The sequence below is a fragment of the Gopherus flavomarginatus genome, chromosome 8 (genome assembly GCF_025201925.1).
Source record: "Gopherus flavomarginatus isolate rGopFla2 chromosome 8, rGopFla2.mat.asm, whole genome shotgun sequence".
Lineage (NCBI taxonomy): Eukaryota > Metazoa > Chordata > Testudines > Testudinidae > Gopherus > Gopherus flavomarginatus.
The window spans coordinates 70,163,307-70,181,467 of NC_066624.1; the positions used below are offsets into that span (position 1 = coordinate 70,163,307).

At 41.0% G+C, this 18,161-nt stretch overlaps 1 protein-coding gene across 2 annotated transcripts in view; it reads right to left on the reverse strand.

Moving 5' to 3' along the window:
• Positions 1–18,161, reverse strand: part of LOC127056332 (glypican-5-like) — a 644,723-nt gene that overhangs the window by 391,283 nt on the left and 235,279 nt on the right. The window contains exons 4-6 of one of the 2 annotated variants that reach the window (XM_050964045.1): positions 17,776–17,909; positions 9,050–9,109; positions 6,581–6,706 (exon numbers count right to left, since the gene is read on the reverse strand). In XM_050964045.1, coding sequence (XP_050820002.1) covers positions 6,581–6,706; positions 9,050–9,109; positions 17,776–17,909 — 320 coding nt within the window. The remainder of the gene's footprint in view (positions 1–6,580; positions 6,707–9,049; positions 9,110–17,775; positions 17,910–18,161) is intronic. The other variant, XM_050964047.1, reaches the window with a different exon arrangement.

The following is an 18,161-nucleotide window of genomic DNA, read 5'->3' on the forward strand; positions in this document are numbered from 1 at the left end:
CTATTTTTGGCAGGGAAAAAATGTTTGAATTAACAATTTTCATTTGAAATTTTTCCATTTTGGGGCGGACATTTTAGATATGAATCAAAATTTCCATTGTACTTGGGCTTTTGAAAAGGAAATGTTTTCAATATTTCAGATTTTTCTTTTCCCATTTTGACCCCCACTTATTCCTCTTTTCTCCCCCCTTTCAACTTTTCAAAATTTAGAGAGTGGCAAGAGGAAAAATGAATCACGGCACCTTTACACCATATAACTTTTCCAAATGTTCTTATCCTCCAGTATTTGGAACCTTTGGAGGGGTTATCAAAAACCAAAGGAAAAATTCAGATTTAAAATCAAACAAAACAATTCATTTATTTTACAAACCCTCCACTAAAAACTGAAAAACAAGTAATTGAATACAAAGTTTTCCTTTAACAATTTTCTATGAGGCCTCACTTTGGGGGCAGAAAATTATTTTGTTTGAAAAATTTTGACAGGTACTTAATGTGCACCCTGCAGTATGCCTCATGCACTGCAAGATCCTGGAACAGCAGCACTGGCCAGAATCACAGATGGATAGACTGTCTTGAGTTGTTGACTTCTTGAATTCTCTTCTACTCCTACGTTTCTGTTTCTATAACCCTACCAGTGCTAATCAGTGAAGAGCATGACTCTTTTTATATCACTATAAACTACTGTTTAGAATATTACACTGTTGCTGACATCTCCAAAATTAGCCTGCATGCAATCATTTGTTATACATGGAGCTCTTTAAATATTAACTTTCCAGGTTATCTCCAGATAACATAGTTTTTTATTCAGTTACGTTGAAGCTATTTACACATAATGTTATAAATAGAGCTGTTGAGAACCTGGAATGTCTGTTTTATGGGAAACATGGTGATTTCAAATTTTGTTTTTGTTCCAGATTGGACCAAAAATATCTCATTTTGAAATTTCCAATGAAATGAAATGTCCACACAAAAAAAATTGTTTCAGTTCAACTGAATTGTATTGTTTTGATAAAACAATATATCACTGTAATCTATGATACAATATAAAATAAAACACAGCTCAAAACATAATTTTGTCAAAATCTACACATTCCCACTGAATGTTTTGATTTCAGTGGACTGGCATTTTCCGATGGAAGAAACATTAATCTGGAAAATTTTTGGTCTGCCTGAATTATAATGCACTGGAACACATTTTGTCAATAACAGTATTGGACACAGCTAGACTCTAAGACCCTCTTCTGTCCCTAGAGTAGATGTTATCTTCTGCTGTAAAATCTTCATACACAGAGCACTAGAAATGACATTGGAAAGAGTCCCACAGAGAGAGTGAAGCACATTCTGCAGCATTGATTTCACTGGGCTGGGACAAGGTGGGAAAGACTAAAATAACTATTTTTTTTATCATCTCTTTGTCAGTTAACAAAAGTAAATACACTGTCATGTGACATAGCTCTCTGCCTGTTTCCATGCTGGATGAGATCTTTAAATGGGCTCACCTGATTCTTTCTTTCTGGAATTAAAAAGTGCTTTCATGAGCTCCTTTAAAAAACTGTATCCCAATCACTTTACTTTTATGACACTTTTGTGTGCAGACTCGCATATTTCTAGTAATGGCTGAGCAGTGCAAAAACCAAACTAGAACATAAGAACGGTCACACTTGGTCAGACCAAAGGTCCCTCTAGCCAAGTATCCTCTCTTCCGACAGTGGTCAGTGCCAGGTGACCCAGAGGGAATGAACAGAATGTGTAATCATCAAGTGATCCTTTCCCCTTTTGCCCATTCCAAGCTTCTGACAAACAGAGGCTAGGGACACCATCCTGGCCCATTCTGGCTAAAAGCCCTTGCTGGACCTATTCTCCGTGAATTTATCTAGTTCTTTCTTTAACCCTGTATAGTTTTGGCCTTCACAACATCCTCTGGCAAAGTGTTCCATAGGTTAATTGTATGCTTTGGGAAGAAATACTTCCTTTTGTTTGTTTTAAAGCTGCTGCCTATTAATTTCATTTGGTGCCTCCCTAGTTCTTGTGTTATGAGAAGGAATAAATAACACCTCCTTATTTAATAGCATTCTCAGAAAAGAGCAAGCTGGTTTTCAGAAAGGGTGTGGATGCACAGACCAGTCCTTCACTCTACAAAACATAACAGAACAGTGCTTAGAATGGCAACGGCAACTCCACATACTGTGACAGGGTCAGACCAGATAGCTACAGGAGAGTGATAGAAGGCAGATATATTAGCACCAGGTTAAGTAGGTCCCCTTTCCCTGGGTAAGGTAACAGGGAAGGTTCCGGAAAAATCAGGAGCTTTCTGGAAACAATTAAGGCAGACAGGCTGATTAGAACACCTGCAGCCAATCAAGAAGCTGCTAGAATCAATTAAGCAGGCTAACCAGGGCACCAGGGTTTAAAAGGTTGCTCACATCAGTTTGTGGGGCATGTGTGAGGAGCTGGGAGCAAGAGGCGCAAGGAGCTGAGAGTGAGAGGGTATGCTGCTGGAGGACTGAGGAGTACGAGCGTTATCAGACATCAGGAAGAAGATCCTGTGGTAAGGATAAAGAAGGTGTTTGGAGGAGGCCATGAGAAAGTAGCCCAGGGAGTTGTAGCTGTCAGTCAGCTATTACAGGGGCACTATAGACAGCTGCAGTCCACAGGGCCCTGGGCTGGAACCCGGAGTAGAGGGCAGGCCCGGGTTCCCCTGAAACCTCCCAACTCCTGATCAGACACAGGAAGAGTTGACCCGAACTGTGGGTTCCACCAGAGAGGAAGATCTCTGAGGCGAGCAAATCCGCCAATAAGCGCAGGACCCACCAAGGTAGAGGAGGAACTTTGTCACAATACATTTCAAAGACTTTGCAAAGGCTTTTGATAGCATTCACAGGACCAGCCTATGATGCATTCTGCAGACAAATGGAATTTCTTTCTGTATAATCAACATCATCAAAAGCTTCTATTTCAACTTCATATGTAGTGTTGATCACAGTGAGCTGAGTTTTGAAGTCAAAACAGGAGTATGTCAGGGGTGTGTTATGTCTGCAATCCTCTTCAACATTATCATCAACTGGGTTATGCAGCGTACAACAGAAGACATACCAAGAGGCATTAAATGGACACTTCGCATCTCTTGAAGACCTGGACTTCGCAGATGATGTCACATACCCAACACCATATACAAGAAAAAACAACTCGACTCAACGCTTTCAGCCAGCAAATTGGACGGAAAATCAACTGCAATAAGTGAGATATCATGTCCCTTAATATTGCCTCACCATCACCAGTACGGATAGAGGATTATGTTCTCACCAATGGAGAAACATTCACATACTCGGGCAGCACCATCAGCCAGGATGGTGGAACAAGCCAGGACATCCGTAACAAAATCAATAAAGCCAGAAACACTTTCAGGAGTTTAAATACAGTCTGGAAATCACTGAAATACATCACCAAAAACAAACTGAAGATTTATCAGAGCTGCATACTTTCAACACTACTTTATAATGCAGAATGCTGGGGAATGAGAAAGTATGACATGTCCAAACTGTCTTCATTCCATACAACCTGCCTCAGAAAAATCCTCCATATCTTTTGGCCCAGAACAATCTCAAACCAAGATCTACTGACACAGTGCAGCCAAGAGGACATGAGCACCATCATTGCCAAGAGGCATTGCAGATGGATCAGTCATGTGCTTCGGATGGAAACTGACTCCATCACCAGATTAGCAATAAGATGGATACCTGAAGGCAAGTGAAAACGAGACCGCTTGAAAACAACATGACGAAGAACTGTGGAAGCTGACCTGAAAAACCTGGGGCACAGCTGGGGAGCCACTGAAAGACTTTCCAGAAACAGACAGAAGTGGAGGAGCTTTGTTGCTGCCCTAAATGCCAGAGGTGTAATAGGAACATGATGATGTTTATTTACTTTCTCCATACCAGTTATGATTTTATAGACCTCTATCATATCCCTCCTTAATCATCTCTTTTCCAAGCTAAAAAGTCCCAGTCCTATTAATCTCTCTTCATACGGAAGCCATTCCATACCCCTAATCATTTTTATTGTCCTTTTCTGAATATTTTCCAATTCCAATCTTTTTTGAGATGTGGCAACCACATCTGAATGCAGTATTCAACTAAATCTCCAACTCTGAATTTCAGTACAAAGACTGGTTCATATTACCTGAGGAACAAATGAAGAGCATTAAAGAACTACAAATTCCTAATCAGGGCCAGCTCTACCATTTTTGCTGCCCCAAGCAAAAAAAACAAAACAAAAAACATTGCTTGGACTGCTGCCCGAACTGCCGAAGCGCAAAAAAAAAAAAAAAAAAGCAAGAAAACATGTCTTTAAGGTACCATATATCAACATGCTGAATTTGTGTGTGTACAGAAATGCCATCAGAGAGCAGCACAGAAAAGTGCTTTACAACCATAGCAAGTCATTTTGTTCAGTGTGAGATGCTTGTTAGATTTCTATAACTGAATTTGTCACATTTGTCATATTGCGGGTTGGACCACTCATATTTCAGATTAAAACCAAACCATGTCATGCAATGTCAAATACACCAAAGAAACAAATAGTCCATCTTCATTAGTCTGCCTGTCCCCTGACAGTAGCTGGTGATACCAGTATCTCAGCTTCATCTGAAACATAACATGGCCTCCTCTTACTTTAGTTACGCAGTTGCTCACAGAGTACCCAAAATGAAACTGGTTTTATGCTTTCAATCAACCAGTCTCTGTAATGCTCAGGTTATTTGCTTTCATTGGTTTGGAAGTTTTTTCACTAAATGTGTGGGCAAGTTTACACCCAGCCCTGCATGGACTGGGAAGAGCGAGGAGAAGATGGCACACAGGACCTCTGCTTTGTGCACACACGCAGCAACAGGGCAAAGTATGGTCCTTTCATACTCCCGACCTCAATTACTACACAGAGCTAGAGCTGAAGCCAGTCCAGAGTGACCATGCATTGCCTCCTTCTACACACACACACACACACACACACACACACCAGTAGCACTAGCACTAGCCAAGCACAAAGAGGGCCAGACACTGCATTCTCTTCATGGGTGATGAAGCAGCTGCTCTTCCCTCTGCATTCCCTGGAAGCTCCAGTTAACACTGACTGCTATAGGCACAGTAACTCTTCGAGCTGCATCTTGCCTGGAGCTGCACTGCCTCCCTAGCACAGTGGCAAAATAGAGCCTGTGAACCCCAATCCTGCAGTGTGAAGCACATGGATGAATTGACTTTTATGACCGGCTTCAACATAGTCTGCAGGGGTGCAGAAAAATGACTAGGCGCAACATATTGCAGGGTTGGGGCCTCCATCTGGACCCTCATTACCTCTAAAACTGTTCATGTCCTCTCTGTAGTGTGAACAAAAGTCTTGGATCCACCATTTCCTAGAAGCCAGTGCAGGCTTCAGCAATTATAGCAATTATTGTGCCTAGGAAATGAACATTGTTGTCTGCTGATAAGGCTTTTGTATTGTTTTGTTTTGTTTTACACAAACTCATGGGGCCATAGTATTTATGAGGTCAAACCAGCACATACTTAGTCTCCAGAAGGGGGCAGGTTGAGTATGAAAGGATCCAAGGTGAGAAATAGAGCATCCAACTGAAAGTTCCATTCCTACTCTATCAACTTCATTAAACTCTAGGGGTATGTCTACACTGCAATGAAACACCCAGAGCTGGCCCATGTCAGTAGACTAAGGCCCTCGGGGCTTGGGTTGTGGGGCCATAAAATGGCAGTGTAGACATTCTGGAACCCTGGGATCCTATGAGGGCAGAGGGTCTCAAAACGCAGGCTCTACTCCAAGCCTGAATGTTTACACTGCAATTCTACAGCCCTGCAGCCTGAGCCCTGTGAGTCTGAGACACCTGACCTGAGCCAGTTCCATGTGTTTTATTGTTGTGTAGACATACTTTGGGAGTCTAATTAACAATTGTGGTACATGCTCTTTGCCCTCTCATTTTGCTTATAAAACTAAGGAGTCTGCACACTCAGAACGACCTATTCCATAGCTGCTCCATTTCCTTCTTTCAAAACGCAAAGCAACCAACTTAACATCACTGAAAAACTTTACTGGTATGCAGGTTAAAAAAAGATCAAGACAGCATGATCTGGTACTTCTGGACCTAGAGTGTCCCCACCTTACTGTTAAAAGCATGACCCTTATTCTTCCAGCAAGGAGGATCTGCGAGTGGGTCAGCAAGTTACTGTGGGGCTTTAGTGTGTGAAAAGTGGGTGCAAAATTAGCGTTACTTAGTCTTCTTTAGAAAGTGTTTCAGTTCACTGTAGAATTCTTTATAATTCAAAATGTTTTTTTTCCTTATAGAGATTATACAACACTACTTGAAGATCCCATTATCGTAATCTCATGTGTTTAAAAATGATCAGATATTTAAGATCATGAAGGTCATTAAACTGTTTATAGCATATAAAGTAATATGACATTTCAAGACAATACATCATATCTAATACAACACTTTTTAAAGCACCAGGAGAATCTGGAAAGCCAGTTTTGTGTACCCAGATATGTCCATCTTCAGTACAAAATTTGACTCTCACAATTACCTTTCCACAACATCCTCTCCATTCCAACAAGTCGAGCTGTCCCGCATCACCAGGTCTCCATCACACAGCCTTTCTGCTATAGAGGCATAAAAGGTTCGGGATCGTTTCATGTAGCTGATGAACTCTCTATAAATTAGGAAGAGAAGAAATTAACAGCAGAGCAGTGAATTCCTGGGGTAAGTTAAATCTTTGGTTCATGGTTCTGTAAAATTAAAAGTTTGCATCTCTTTCAAAAAGAAAAAATCTAGCAAAGTTAATTTGCTCTTGTTTAAAGTGGATTCCTATTGTTGATGTATCCTCTGTCCCTATTCACCACAGCATTAATAGATTAAATTGTGTTTAAAAGGTAGTGTTAACAAACAGCCTTAGTGCATCCCACACGGATTGAAAAATTCTTCATTTAAAGCTTTTGTATCAGCAAAGAAAGCATTATTTGGGGGTTCTACTGTTAAATGGATGTGTTCTGTCTATAACTAAAAGTCAATATTTTTACCTCCCCCCTCCCCAAGCCAGGGGGAGATTAATTAAAGATGCTGTCAGTGCTGTTACTGGATGGAAAAGGCTACCTATAACCAACCATGCAATCCTCCATTCAGTGACTTAAGCATACAAGTCGAGTGTAGAAAAGCCAACCTCTTTGAGTTGTGAGGGGGTTAGCACCACCCCACCATCACCATCCATGTAAGGTTTGTCTTAAATAGGATGCACCCTCTCATCAAGTCTGGTACCCTGCCTGTAGTAATGGCCCGTGCTTCATGTTTTGGAGGGAAAATAAAAAGTCTGGACAGCGCAAATAGCCTGTTTGATGTTGCATGGAGGGAAAAATTCCTTCCCGGGGCAACCAGCTGATGTCCTAATACATGATTACACCTGTTTTACTGAGGTGACCATATAAAATAAATAATTACCAACATGATCACAGCTTTACCTCAGATACCAGAGTACTTCTCTGTATTTAGAATACCAAGGAGTGAGATTATAGGGAGTATTTCTGTAACCTTAGGTACTCCTAACTGGTACCCATGATGTCTACGGGCTTGTCTACACTGGCAATAAACAGTGCTGCAAATTTCTCACTCGGGGGGTGAAAAAACACCCCCCTGAGCACAGGAAGTTGCAGAGCTGTAAAGCACCAATGTAAACAGTGCCCCAGTGCTGGAGCCATAATTCCAGCACAGGGAGCTACACCGCTTTTGGGGGTTTTTTTTTAGAGCACTGGGAGAGCTCTCTCCCAGCACTGCTCCATGACCACACAAGGCATGTTAAAGCACTGCCGCGGCAGCACTTTGGCGTTGCCAGTGTAGACTAGCCCTAAGCCTTGGTGCTATGAAGATACTATTCTGGACATGAAGCAAAGCCATGCACAAAGACTGAAACTAGAGCTCTAAAAAAGTCAGTTGTTGCTATTCCTGCTCTCCCATGCCATCAACACTGCAGTATAGAAAGGCAATGAAACCATTCTGGTTCAATTGCTTCCAGGGTGCAGGCTGTAAAGGGGGACATTCCATGGAGGAGGGGTTTGGTGATACGGTAGGGAGTGCTGCAGGGGAGTTGCCAATGTACTTGTTACTATGTTGGGGACAAAGGGGGCCCTTAGCAATACTCATCTCCCTAGGATGTAGCAAACACAGCAGAGCAGCTAGACACCCACTCCTGTCAAACCATGGGTTGGGGGATGGATTCCTTTTCCTCTAGCCCTTCTTAGGCCTCGTTTTCATTAGGTAATAAGGCGTTTTATCACCAAGTTTTAGCTACTATGTGGTAATTAACACATGGTTAAATCCTAGTGTGGACACAGCTGTTGTAGTTTTAACATGATGGCCATCCTAAGGAAGGTGTGAATTGACCTTATTCATGTCATTTCAGCAGAACTGTGCAGCTACTCTGTGTTCACAAGCATGGAATGACCACAATTGCCTCTCTCTTTCCTCCTCCCAAATTTTCTCTCTGCTTGGTGCAGTAATTAATTAAGTAGTAAACCTATGACTTATACATCACTACCTGCCCCCACGGGATCGCCTTATGGGCTATCCATTCTATGGAGGTTGCAGAGATGCCTAGCTTTAAGGCTGGCCAGGCTACCAAACATACTGTTCTCTCAAAATGCACTCTTCTAAGAGTGTGCTGTTCATCTTACCCTGTTTTCCCAAAGCTGTAAAGTCCTTTGGTATTCTTGGAAGATTTCAGTTATGTATGTACATACATAAACAGAAAGTCTCAAAATAATATCTTAGCAAATATAAAATGATGTGTGATTTCTACTGTTTTCATTTCTTACAAAAGCACACTATTTAAATTTTAATAGGAAAAATGTATTTTCCAATAATAAACCATTATTGATTTCTAAAGTAGCTGTATTCAAACGTCTGTCTTTCCTAGATCAGAGTTAGTAATGGAACCAAGAGCCTTATAATTTGGATGAGCTACACAAAGAGACAACAAAATATGTCACCTTGTTTTCATTCTTACCGAGAGATTTTTTTCAAACTTCTGGATTTGTCATTCTTTGAAGCTTTCAGAGGCAGAGAACTGGAATAGGCCGGGGAGAATAAGCATCAATCAGAAGAGGTTGGGGGTGGGGGAGAAGCAGGAATTCAGGCAAATGAGGGAAAGAAATGAGAAACAAAGAAAAAAGTAAAAATTATTTGAAAGAAAAGGTCACCAAGCACATGCATAGGATTATCTCAGAAAACAAATGAGGAAAACTATCACGAGATTTTCCAAAGTATAAATGCAATTAAAAATATGTCAATGCATTACTGAAAAACATCACAGGTTGGTGGTTGAAGAGCTTTTTCCTAAGATAGCTTCAAACAAAAATTACAATTACAAATACAGCAAATACAACAACATGCTAAAAATAAATTCTATGGACTTGAAATCTACCATATTCATATACAGAATGAAAAGTTGTGAATACAGGTCAGCTGTCATGTATGTGAGAAAACAATAGGAAAATGGCTTTGAATGTGCACCACATAAAAAGGGAGTACAAGTGGAAAGTCTTTGTTTTTCAGAGTAATGAGCAATTTGTTTAATCTCTTCATGGTTATGCAAGTACAGATTTTTGTGCTGTTCAGTTCTGGGACCCAACAACTGATAGCATTGAATGAGACAGGTTCATGTGCATAAGAAGAACCTTCCAAAGAAGAAAAGCCAGATCACAGGATCATGCCAGAGGAAACAGCTCAAACAGATCGCTCTAGGAAAGCCCTCATTTCCACAAGATAATGGCTCTTTTAGCAGTCCAGATTCAAGTAAACATATGTGTTTTGTGGTTCTGCCATCCTGAGCTGTATAGAAACATTTGGCTTAATATTTCTCGTATGGTGGGGAGCGTGATTATGCTCTCATTTACACCAGAATAAATCAGGAGTAGTCAATGTGAGAGCAGTCTCTGGATGGCTAATCTCCCCTCAATACTTCTGCATAATGCAATGGCTTCATTAGGAGCTATACATGCATGTAAAAGGCAACACAGACCCTCGTGCACCTTACATACCTAGTGAAGCTTTACTGAAGAAAATGGACTATATTTTCAACAGCACTGAGCAGCACAAAGCAGAAGTCAGAGAATGGGGGGAAAAGATGGCAGAGGAAGGCTGCTCTAAATTACTAAGGCTGCTAATGGCCCCAAAAAGCTATGGATTGTCAACATGCAGAGATGCCCTGATCACTTCCTCTTTAACCCACCATGCCCCCATACTGACCACATGGAGGGATGGTGGCATGGGAGTACTGCTACGCCAGTTCCATGCTGGCCACTACAGGGTCCCCCCTGCGCTGGGGTGATGCTCCTAGAGGGCCAGCTAAACACAAAGCAGACCTTACGCTGGGGAACAACGGCCAATGGGGACTATGTGCATGGTCAGACTACCAACACTTGGTCTGAAATGTTTTAATCTTCTCCATAGCCATTTGCTTTGCAGTTGGCATTAACATGTTTTGTACTTCCTCTTTGATTAAATTCGAGCACCTACAGTTGGATCCAACAGATGCATTTAATTCAAATCAAATAGGTGGAATTGATTTCATTCATTTCTTAAGAAACTCAAAATTAGTTATTTTAATAAGAATAAAAGACCGTCAGGTCACAAAATAACAATGAAACCTTAACATAGTAAGATTTCAATTGCTGCCTTCTCCAATCAGAGACCAAATGCCGTGTTTTATTTCCTTGCTAAGCAGAATGTATTTCTATATTTGTAGGTAGATCTGTATCCAGTTTGTGTTTAGTGGAGTGAAAAATATATTACAGAACAGATATTAAAGAAGGGTATTTTGGCTTTGCCAAGTGTTCTGATCCAAGCCCGAAGAGTGTTTTGTGCTGAAATCAGCAATAAAATCCCAATTTACTGATTGAGATATATGCTGTTTGCATTCCTACATCACCATGGAGCTTCACTTTTCCTGACATTCCTGCTATACATCACAGTAACCTCCAGGTTAAAAACGACTACAACAGCAATGTTGCCAGTTTCAGTTAATCTCTGAAGAGTGTTGTGCAATTAAAAAAAGGTAATTAAATCTATAAATCTCCTTCATGATGTATTGCTGTAAATACATTCAGAGTTAGAAATTTACTAAGACCATGCAGCATTTGTACAAATTTCAGTTATCGTGCATTGTCCCAAAGCAGACAGATTTAGCAGAATTAAGAAAAAAAGGTGCAGGAACTGAATTTAGATGCAGATGAATTAGGGAATCTATTTTAGTGAGAGATAAAGTTTAGCAAAACACAAACATGTTATATCAGGAAAGCACTTAGAACATGAGCTTAATTTTAAGTACATGAGTAGTCCCAGAGCTGAGCATGTGATTACAGATTTAATTCAGCATTACTTCTCTATTAAGCACATGTCTAAGTCCTATGCTGAACTTGAAACACATCTTTAAATCCATTGCACTCAAAGGGATTAAAGCACGTGTTTATAGTAAGACACCTGCTGAAGTCCTGTGCTTTACTTAAGTATGTACTTGAGGAGGTTGCCAGATCAGGAATGGAGTATCAGCATTTTGAATTAGTTAACTGAGTAACATCTACTCTATTTTACAGTATACTGGCATCCCTCAGTAGATTAATGGCACTGACGCTCTTTACAGAGCATGATGTATGTGCTGATCAGTTTTTTGATGACTGCTGAGTCCAATGCGTGACAATCCAGTCCACAGGTAGGGCACACCTATGCACTAGCAATAATCTGAATCCAAGCAACAGATTCTTTCCTCTTCTGTCCCTGGTCATCACAAAAGCTTGATCCAGTCTGCCTTGATCCATCTACAAACTGATTCCAGCAAACAGAGCAGCATTCTGCATTCTTTTTCCAATCATTCTCAGATACTAAGTGATCTTTGCAAGCATCCCAAAATCTGTGCAGTAGTCTGGGTCTCTTCCCAGTCCCTTTGCGAGCTTCAGAGTATAGCACACTCTTTGGGATCCAGTAATCCAGCATTCACTTGACATGTCCAAGCCTCCTTAGTCTTTTCTTACAAATCAAATGTTCCCACGAATGACATACCAGCCCAAATTAACATTTCCACATTTGTCACCTTTCTTATTCAAATAATTTTATGCAGGCATCTATATGAAAGCTGTTTAGTCTTATGGCATATTTGGTGTCAGTCATAAATACTGATTTTCACTTTAGTTGACAATTTGTTATTGTTCTAGGCTCTGTCTTGCAAAAGATCAAAGTTCTTGGATGCTTTGCTGATTCTACTAGTGAGCTCAGCATCAAGATCTACACTGCTGGTAACAGTCGACTCAAAGTAGCAAAACTGGTAAATAACATCCAGATGAATACCATTTAAGGCAGGGGTCGGCAACCTTTCAGAAGTGGTGTGCCGAATCTTCATTTATTCATTCTAATTTAAAGTTTCACGTGCCAGTAATACATTTTAACGTTTTTAGAAGGTCTCCTTCTATAAGTCTATAATATATAACTAAACTATTATTCTATGTAAGGTAAATAAGGCTTTTAAAATGTTTAAGAAGTTTCATTTAAAATTAAAATGCAGAGTTCCTCGGACAGATTGCCAGGACCCAGGCAGTGTGAGTGCCACTGAAAATCAGCTCGCGTGCCGCCTTCGGCAGCCGTGCCATAGGTTGTCTATCCCTGATCTAAGGTGATATCTAGAACTTGTTCTGAAGAGCCTTGATGCATGATATGCTTTTTCAAGCTTATTGATAGCCCAAAGATTTTGCATGACTCAGAGAACTTGGTAATAAGATGTTGTGGGGCATATAAACACTCTGAGCCACAAGGATGGCATCATCTGCAAACAGGTCCCTTATGATGATCTCCTTCACCTTCATCTTAGTTCTGATCCTTGCAATGTTAAACAAACCTCGATCATGTCTGGTGCTAAGATAGACACCCTCTTGAACATCACAGAATGCATGTGGAAGCAGGAAAGAAAAGTAAATGTTAAACTATGTAGAAGCCTGTATGCTACCCTGCTTCACTCCATTATTGATGTTAAACGAGTCCGATTTTTGGTTTTCATACATTACAGTTGCCTTCATGCCATTGTGTAAGGGTTTCATTATGTAAGCTTCTTCAGAACACTGTAAAGCCCTGACCAACTAACCCTGTCAAAGGCTTTTGTTAAATCTATAAAAGCCATCTACAGTGGAATACACTTCTCTCTGCATTTTTCTTGCAGTTGTCTTACAGAGGAGATCATGTTTATGGTGGACCTTCCCAAACTGAAGCCACACTGGCTCTCAGGAGAGATTCTCTCAGCTAAAGTTTGAAGTCTAGGTAAAAGAACATGGCTTAAGATTTTTCCCACAATGTTCAGAAGAGATATACCTCTGTGGTTATTACAATCACTTCTGGCTCCTTTAATTTTATAGAGTTGGATGAAACAAGAATCCTTAAAATCTTGCAGAACAGTTTCTTCCTTCCAGTAGAGTAGCAGTACCTTGTGCAATCTTTGCAGCAAGTCTTTGTTTGCACATTTATAGATTTCAGCAGGTAAACAGTCAGGTCCTGAAGCTTTGTGGTTGAGAATCTTTTTGATGCTTTATTCAAGTTCCTTTAGAGTAGGTTTGGCATCCAGCAAAGTCATAACTTCAAACCCAGGCAATTTTGCTCACACATGTTGGTCTACTACAGACTCCCTTGAGTGTATCAGTCCATAATGCTCAATCCACCTCTCCAGTTGCTTCCCTTTATCAGCTATGATATTGCCATCCAGATCTTTCAGCGGAGCTGTCTTGTTATTTATCGGACTAATGGCCTTTCTGATGCCCTCATATAACCATCTACTGTCACCTGCATCAGCTGCCTGTTGGATGCTGTCACAGAGACCCAGCCAAAATTCTTGAGCACATCTCCTGGAAACTATTTGAATAACCTTATGAGCTTCTTTTAGGTTGTTGTGCAAATCAGTAGTAGGAGTATACTTGTAGGTGATCAGGGCAGATCTTTTCCTCTCAACAGTATCTCTAAATGATCTATGAACCAGCTGACTTTTTTTTAGTATTCTTTCCAAAGCTCTTGATTGCCACATTGTACATATTTGTCTTCAGAACTTTCCATGCATCTGAAGCAGCTTCAGTAGATACTCTACTGGAAAACCTCTCTTTGGACCACTAAGTCAAATCCGTATCAATAAAACTTGCTATTTTCACTTTGACATAGTAAAAGTAGTGTGGCCTCTGTTAAAAGGTACTGTTTAGCCAGAAGTCTCATACTGTGGTATGTGATGTAATATAGTTTGCTTTACTGGTCACAGGGAAACCCCAAGGAAGAGGAAGAGGCTGTGGGTGTTCTGCCTGCTGAGGCTTAGGTCATGGTGGGATTTAAAGCAAAAGAATCAATACAGAGGATGTGTGCAGGTTACAAGCTACACAGAATTGGTCCCTGTGGGAGGGAGAGAGAAGGAACAGGCCCTAGGCTGGGGTGGAGAGAGGGGAAGAATCATGGAACAGCGTGTGTTTGCATTAAGAGAGCCACAGCTGTGCAGAATCCCCACTGACTCTCTTCTCTCAACATGAACAAGTTATGGGGACAACCAATAAGCAACCTGTCATGGCTGATGAGCTGGGAAACTCACTGTTCTGCTTCTAGCTCTGTAGAGCATGAGAAGGGAGGAGCCAGAGACAGAACAAAGCAGAGAGAGTCACTCCCTGAACAAACAAAAGAAGATGGAGCATACAAAAACAAGAGAGAAGTTTACGGGGAAAGGGGAGTGGGAGAGGGAATATCCAGAGCTGGGGAAAGGGAACTTAAATTTAAGTGGTCACAGATTCTTTAAACAGCGTAGCAAGGGATGTCACTGGCACACAAGAGGGCCATTTGGCGATCATAAAGCAGCAAGGAGCGGACAGCCTGGGAGTTCCATGAAAAGGAACGTTGAACTGAGAAGGTCCTGTTCCCAACCAGATCCTACCAGAATGAGAATGGAAAGGCAGAGCAGCTAGGCTGATAAGTAACTGTCTCAGAGGAACAGAGGGGGGGGAAATGTTCACTCAATCCACTAGCCATTCATCAATCATTTTATGGCCTGATTTTCAAAGATGCTAAGCACCCTCAGCTCCCACTGAAGCGAGTTGCGGTGCAGCATCTTTTGAAAATCATGATTCTGTATATGGCTCTGCATAGATAGACCCCTGTGGAGCTTACTACAGAATGGTGGGCTAGGCAAACAACTGTTAGATACTCACTCTCTATTTTTTTTTTAAATACAGGCTGTCTGAATAGGAGCTGTACCAGAGATCACTGTGATTCCCACAGTGTGTTGGGAAAAGAAACATGGGAAACTACATTAATTCTTGTCTTTGAACTCAGGATAATTCTGCAAAGGTTACGGGCCTGATCCACAGCTGATGTACACTGGTGGATGTATCTCCATTGAATTCAGGATGAGTAGGATGGATAGTCTCATTTGCTGAGCAATAGACTGGGACTCGGGAGACCTGGATCCTATTCCTGGCTCAGCAAATCACTATATCTACTGAAAATCTTGCTCCTTGTATTCTAAATTTCCAGAAGTCATGGCACCACATAGCATTATAATTAATTAATCCCATAATCTAGATTCTCCATAACAGTTAAGATATCTGCCTGTCTAAATATATTTTAACATAACTCACTGCACTTAGGATTTCATACATCAGTTATAAAATTTTATACTAGCTAAAATTGCTTTTTATTGATAACATATGCGATTAAATGACATATGAAGGATAGTAAGTCCATCACTGTATATTTCTTGATATTTATAGCTCTCCAGTTATTTCCAAAAGCAAAGCACAAATTTTATATGACCGTTTTCCCACAGGTCTTGGAAAGATGAAGTTCATCTCCCACATATTTACCAACACCAGCTCACACATTAACTCCTAGTATGCTGGGTCTTCATCACACCTTTCTCACTACATTTCCATAAAACATCACACTAACTCGTGAAATGTAAGGATGTGCTCTGCTCAGTTGATGTTATGATGCATACACCAGCTTTTGGCAACATTTTATAATTAGTGGCATATTCGTTTTATTATATTTTCTTTGGTATCTATACTACTAAACATCAAACAGCTGCTCTCTGGTTAATTAAAAGTCTCAGGGCCAGATCCTCAGCTGTACAAATTGGTGTGACTCCATTGCTCATTTACACCAGCTCAGGATCTGGCTCATAGTCAATTCTGCTAAAATGCAATTCTGAGTGAAGATAGTGCGATAGATCTCATTGGGGACAGAACCGGACCCGTACATTTAAAAAACAAATTCTGTTAACTGTATTTCAGTTTATACTTCAGATTATTACCACTGATTTTTTTAAATCCAATTTACTTTTTACCAGCCATGCTACTTGCTTTTTTACATCTCATGCAGTTTGTACAATGAAACTCAATTATCCCCAAACACCAGCACAAAATGTTGTGCTTTGGTTGCAAACTGCAGAAGAATGTGATAGATAAGTACACTGTGGTCTCAACTTTTTTTTTTAAACAGTATATTTGGTTTTCAGAAAGTATGTAGAATTGGACAAGAATCAAAATAGATGTGGGTGCAAATCTTACAGCCTGAACTCATCTATGCAGACACCCAGATGGAATAAAGCCAAACTCTGCTCTTAGTCACATCAGTGTAAATCCAGAGCCATCTCCACTAACTTCAGCGAAGTTATTCCAGATTTATACTGATGTAGCAGGATTTAACTTAGCCAGTAATAAGCAATTGGAATTCTTTTGTACACTGATAATGAAATTCACTTAAACGAACCCTGGGTAGGATCAGCTTCCCTAAGGCACAGATGGAAGAGACACTCCACAGAGAGATGCACTCCCTTCTGTGGCACATCCTCCTTCCCCACCCAAACCCTAATCTAAGGTCCATGTGGAGGAAGGAGTGAAGACCAGGCAACTTGGGGGCAGGAGTGCATAGGCCGGGAGGGGCCAGAGAGGATGTGCACCACAAAATTCCCTCTCCCCACCACATAATTTAGGCACAAGAGAATCATGGCAGAGGAACACCTTAATAGCACAGCTCCTTTGTAGCTGCACTGACAGGTGGCTGGAAGGCTAGAGCCAATGTGGAGGCACAGGGCCTATGTGCAGATGGACCTGGCCTTGCTCTAATCCCTGAAAATTCACCAGAAGCCCACTGTCTAATCCACTGGGAGAGGTATGCCAAAAATCTTTCCTCCATTTGCTCCTCCTTAAAGACCTGGAGCAAACAAACTCCTATAGGGCAATGTCCTGAAGTCACCCAGTTTTTACTCTGACCATGCTCCCATTATTTACAGTAAGAGTTTGCCAAATTAAAGACTGAGTCAATACTGAGTAATGACATCAGGACTGGCCTGCAACAAATACTGTCAGGCTTCAACTGGAAAGCACTACAGGGACCAATTATTCCCTCAAATACATCTACGCAACTACCAGGAAAGCTAGAGCCAGTGCTAGGCCTAAACAGACTAAACAATTGATTAGGCCTCCGAGCAGCTCAAGTGGGCCCCTTATTTGCTTTTTATTATGTGTTGTGGGGGGGAGCCCCAAAAGATTCCTGTTTAGGGCCCCCAATGGACTAGCACCGCCTCTGAGGAAAGCCTAGGGCTGTTGTGGGTGGATATCAGAAGACATAATTGGGTTTAAACACTCCTGTATGAGAAATAGTTAGGGCAAACTATGAGGAATAAGATTTATTTCAATGCACTTAGAGATATGTTTTACATAGGGTTACCTCCTTTTATTGTTTAGATTAGCAGAGTGAGCCATCGTGAGGGCCTGTGTTTCAGACATGTCCTTTGCTTGCACTATATTATCTGGTGAAGGTTTTGCTTCTCTTTCTTGGGGCTGGCCACACACTTTGTCAACCTGTAACAAAGAGGGAGGGGAAAAAACAAATGTAATTCTGTTGTTTGAAATAAAAAGAAGATTATAAATAGCACAGGAGCAAGTTTGTCCCTTTTGGCTGACGTGGTGTAAGAGGGAATCTCTGCACCACACACAAGAGGCTGTCCGAGGCAGAGTAAGGATGGATCCTTGCTTTCTTGGGATCAAACCCCTGCACTAGAGTTTTAATGTCAACAGGCATGGCATAGATGATTGCTACCAACAATTTACCAG